Source organism: Phalangium opilio, unplaced genomic scaffold, assembly GCF_054372755.1.
Source record: "Phalangium opilio isolate 3A_F unplaced genomic scaffold, DU_Popi_V2 ptg000329l_1, whole genome shotgun sequence".
Lineage (NCBI taxonomy): Eukaryota > Metazoa > Arthropoda > Arachnida > Opiliones > Phalangiidae > Phalangium > Phalangium opilio.
In genome coordinates this window covers 9560494-9565499 of record NW_028324226.1, presented here as the reverse complement: position 1 = coordinate 9565499, position 5006 = coordinate 9560494, and the positions used below count along the sequence as shown (strand labels likewise).

Sequence of the window (5006 nt, the reverse complement as noted above, 5' to 3'; positions counted from 1 at the left end):
AAGTAATCCCACAAACCTTAATATTTTAATTTTTCACAATATATATATTATATATATAAACTGTATTTATACACAATCCTTGACGACTCTTTTTCAAACCCACAAAGGGCGAGAAAAGGTATTGCAATTGGAATTTAAGTGAAATCGATTTGAAAAATTTGGTTCCAATTGTGAAGTTCAAATATTTGATATGATTCGAGATTTTAAAACAAAAACGTGTATAAATGCGGTGCTTCGAGATAAAGGGAGCTTCGATTTTCACATACGAAATCGTATAGAATCAATTTTTGAGAAAACTAAGATAATACAAAATGAGCTTTTAGCATTATATTCATTGTGGAAAATATAAGAAGATCACTTATTTTTAATAGAATGTGGCGCGCGAGATAGCGCATGATTTAAAAAGTTTTTTCAAACCTGCACAAAAATGTCAACTAAACTTTACACTACTAGAAATGAGATACTATACCTTTACAGCCTTTGCTAGCCTGTATATGTAGTCCTGATCGGTCATTAACTTCTATTCTATGTTCGTATTCACGTTTTGTGCGGTTAGACACAATCCAGCTTTAGTATTTTAAAAATTTAGCAATAAAGCTATATATTGTTGAGGTATAACGAGAGGACAGTGTTTACACGTCAACCGAGTGGTGAATATTAGTTTTTATAACGCATTTAATTGATAATTTTCATTTTGACGTTAGCAGTTTCTTATCAATAAAAAGCAATAATTGCAACTCCAAGTAAATAAGTGGGTAGATAGTAGAGATGTGCGGTTAACCGTTTCAATCGAATAATTCGATCAAATACCGAACCGAATAATTCGATTCGGTATTCGATAAGCCCATTTTCACTATTCGATTCGAATATCGAATACCAAACTGAATATTCGGTTAAAGTTCGACTACCATAAATTTAGGTCCTTGGCACTAGAGCGACCTACCTTATTTAAAAAATATCATCCCAATTTTATTTGTCTCCCAACAAAAACTACCAGCAAGTGCATAGGAAAATTTTAAGAAATACTTGACCACCAATGAGGAAAGGTATTTTGAAATTTAGGAGCTTCTAAATGTTCTTCTCCTTGCTTTGTATTGACTATTGGCGAATATTAGGGTTACTACCCGATTAACCGCGAATATTTGGCCTAGTATTCGCGAATATTAGGGTTAAATATTCGCGGTTACTAGGCTTAACTATTCGCGATTAATCGGGAAGGAAAAAAATTACCAAGGCCCAACTATTCGGTATTCGATTCGGAATAAACTATTCGATTCGGTATTTGATAAGGAAAATTTTTGGGTATTCGATAACCGGTTCGATACCCAAAAGTGGTATTCGCACACCCCTAGTAGATAGATATTTTCTCGCATCAGAAAGGTGTAATTTTGCTTACCCAACTTGTTCATTAATTAATTAATTTTTGCTGGAAAATAAATATATACTATTGAAACGTCTCTATTTTAGACTCCAAATAGTCGTAAAGGAAATCCCGCGTATAACCCTGGAAGGCCACGGAAGAGAAGGGCCCCGAAAAAGTAACAACGCCCTTGAAAAGGCAGTGTGGTGAAAAGGTTAGTTTTAATCTTTCATTATAAATAGTCTCAAAAGTAAAAATATTTTTTAAAAACAAACTATCACGCTTTATTAGGGAACAACTAGCAAGTAATCACAACAAAAATCATGTAAATAGTCAAAATGATTCAAGATTGTAATAAGAAAGTTTTTTTGATGTTGCAACAGTATTTTATAGACTATCCCTTTAAAATGGCACTCTCCCTTTATTTTCTAGCCTGGCTGGTTTTACCTATTTATACCGTGAAGTGTTTTCGCAATACTAACGCGCTGATAAATACTGTGAAGAAAAGACCATTCAAGTGGGACATGATGACAACGAGGCCGAAGAAACTGGAGCTAGTAAGACGCAATCTTGAAAATGCTACAGCTTTCAGTCGATAAACCGAGTCGTCAGAATTGTCGATACACCCGGAATCGGAGATACCAGGGGTATCAAGCAAGATGCCAAGAACTTCGAAAACATTTTGCAATTCATCTCCCATTACTCCAGTATTCACGGAGTCCTTATGCTGCTGAAGCCTACTAACTGCCGTCTTTCAATCTTCTTTCGGTTCTGCATTCAAGAACTTACCTCTCATTTGCACAAAAGCGCGAGCGAAAATATAGTCTTCGTTTTCACCAACGCTAGAAGTACTTTCTACCGTCCAGGAAACTCAATACCTCCGCTCAAGCAGCTGTTAAAAAAAATCAAAGACAAAGAACCTTTGAGCCACGAGAGAATTTACTGTCTCGATAACGAAGCTTATCAATTCTTGGTAGCCATGAAAAATGATGTCGAATTTGACGATGATTATAGAGAGAATTTTTCATTAAGCTGGGAAAGGTCTGTATCTGAATGCGAAAGATTGATGAAACACATCGTCGGACTGGAACCACACTCTGATCGAGATACAATATCCCTTAATGAAGGCAGAAGATTAATTAAGGCTTTATCTAAACCACTGGGGGATATAACTCAAAATATTCAGTTAAACATTTCAATGGTACAAGATCAGAAGGACAAAATCCAGAGGGCTGGTGACGACATCGTACAATTAAAGAAGCAACTTTACGTACCGGTCGTGGATTTAGAGCCAGTGGCATTTAATTACCCGAGAACCGTATGCGCTGCCCCAGAGTGCTACGAACTTCACACAAAAGACGGTATTCAGAAAATTAACTACAAGCAAGTTTGCCACGCTCATTGCTACCTTACGAATGTCACATCCGAACTGGTAAACAACCCTGCACTAAGAAGCTGTAAAGCCATTATTGATGACTACTGTCACCATTGTGGCTGCCATTTTGAGAAGCACATGCACATCTACTATGAGAACAAGTAGGTCTACACTGAAATATTAGACTCGACTGTTCAAGAGGAAATTGACAACAAGGAGGATCGTCAAGAAAGTGTTCAAAAGGTTATCGATGATTTGGAAAATAGAAGCTTGAAATTAGAAGAAGAGCAGAAGATAATCATGAGAATCAGTGCCAAGTTTTCCAGTTTCCTGAAAAATAATGCTATAACACCTTATAATGATGCTCTCAAAGATTACCTGGAGTATTTGATAACCGTCGAAGGGCAAAAGAGCATCCAAGATACTGAAAGAAAGGTAATATCGATATGTTGAACTTTTATTGGTATTCTTAACTGTTGAGTGTGTTATTCATAATTTTCATTAAATCGGTTTTCCTTGTTTTAATGTTTCACTGGCTAGAAAAATGATGTTCAACAATTATTATAGAGTGACACTAGATTTTCTATATATTCATGGTACTAGAAGCATATTAGACTTAAGAGGATGTACAATCCGTTATGTAAGGGCGTTGCTTATATAAGGCTTTCCTTCATCAAACAGAGCGCTACTGGGCATGCGTGAATTTCGTAGCATTATGAATGCGTTAGAATTCCCCTTGAATCTATCCGCCAAGGCTTTCCACGCTTACAGTCTCTTGACATTTCCAAATCACTACTCCAAGAAATAGAAGTACCACTACTTCAAAATATATTTATTGACACGCCCCTAAATAGTGGATTGTACATCGCTTTAAGAGAATGATTGGCTTATGATGGTACTCGTCACACGTCGTCACCCCATGAAATCTAATATACAAATGAGAAAACGGGATACTTTTATAACCCTGGATTCGCTGACTACACTAGTGTCTTTAAATATAAAAGGGAAAATATTGGAAAAATAAGTTGTACCTTATTTCAAAATAATTAGCATTTAACTAGTCTTAAAAACAAGAAGCACTGTGCCGCCATTACTTTAGTGTCGTCTGCTAAACCGAATCTCTTACATTACTTCTCTTAGCCTGAAACCCAATGTGGTTTCGGGTGAATGAGAAATCAGAATTTTGGGTACGGTTGAATGGAATTGCGGTCCGATGGGAGGAAATCGGCCTAAAGCAAGTTATCCGTGGAAACAGTTATCACAACCGCCTTCAATTAGAAGGATTTCATGACCTGATTAGTAGGGGTGTGCGGATGTTGATTTTTGGATTTCTAATCGGTTTCGGGTAATCAAGAATTGCTTGCTGGGTATGTGGGCGGGAACCCGAATATTTTTCAGGAATCCATCAAATTATGGTTAGTTGAATGTGGTTGTCATGTACCAGTCTGGTTTTAAAAGTTACAAGCAATAACTATGGGGTAAAATGTTTAAAATTGGCGACAATCATTCAAATTAAGTTAAAAATCCTTGTTTCAACCTAGAATTTTTTTTATAATGAAATAAGGGCGCAGACGGGTCCCACGCTGCCTGGGAAAATTTTCAAATTCCAATATTTATCTGGATGATACTGTCACAGGGTGCTTAGTTTAGGTGAAATAAATTTAACCTCTTCACATGGTTTCACATACTGAATAAAAAAAGTGTATGTTGTCCTTGGAATTTTAACTGGGGGAGGAGGGTGTCCCACCTAGTTTTTCCTCCCTCCTTTCTTGTTTACAACCTGCGAATAACAAGAAAACCAGTTTGAACTTGACACGGGTAGTAGGACCAAACATTTTCTGTACCTGTATATCTTCGGGTAGTTTGAAAAGTTAAGCCCGACCCTTGACGAGTTTCAAGTACCCGCACACCCCTAAGGTTGAACCCGACGGTCTGAACCTGAAAATTCTTTTTAAATTAATATTTGTGGGTCAAAAAGCTTGCCAATATAATTTCAACCCATTTTTTGCAGATTACGTCGTAAAAATAAGTATGTCACTTAAAGTGAATAGTCGTTTGGCTTTCGGACGGGATGCAAAAATTGGACAACTATTCAATGCGAGATCTGAAAGTCTTCTTGAAACCTGTATCTACGACGAAGAAAGTTGGCCTGGTGTCACTGTCACCGATTTTGAAAGTTCCAAGAAATGCCACTTGCTCTACTCTCGTGATCATCCACAGTTTAACATCTACGAATTTGCCAACTTGAAAGCGGATCAGCAAGCAAGTATC

The 5006-nt window shown here is 36.9% G+C and overlaps 1 protein-coding gene across 1 annotated transcript; it reads left to right on the top strand.

Moving 5' to 3' along the window:
- The first annotated feature begins 1666 nt into the window (after positions 1–1666).
- Positions 1667–3691, top strand: LOC149610736 (uncharacterized). The gene is made up of 2 exons (XM_089858812.1): positions 1667–1685; positions 1793–3691. Exon 2 carries the CDS (start codon positions 2085–2087, stop codon positions 2898–2900), a length of 816 nt encoding a protein of 271 aa, XP_089714938.1. The 5' UTR covers positions 1667–1685; positions 1793–2084; the 3' UTR covers positions 2901–3691.
- The last annotated feature ends 1315 nt before the right edge of the window (positions 3692–5006 follow it).

Coding starts and splice junctions, on each gene's coding strand:
- LOC149610736 (XM_089858812.1), top strand. CDS start 2,085: ATGCTGCTGAAGCCTACTAACTGCCGTCTTTCAATCTTCTTTCGGTTC.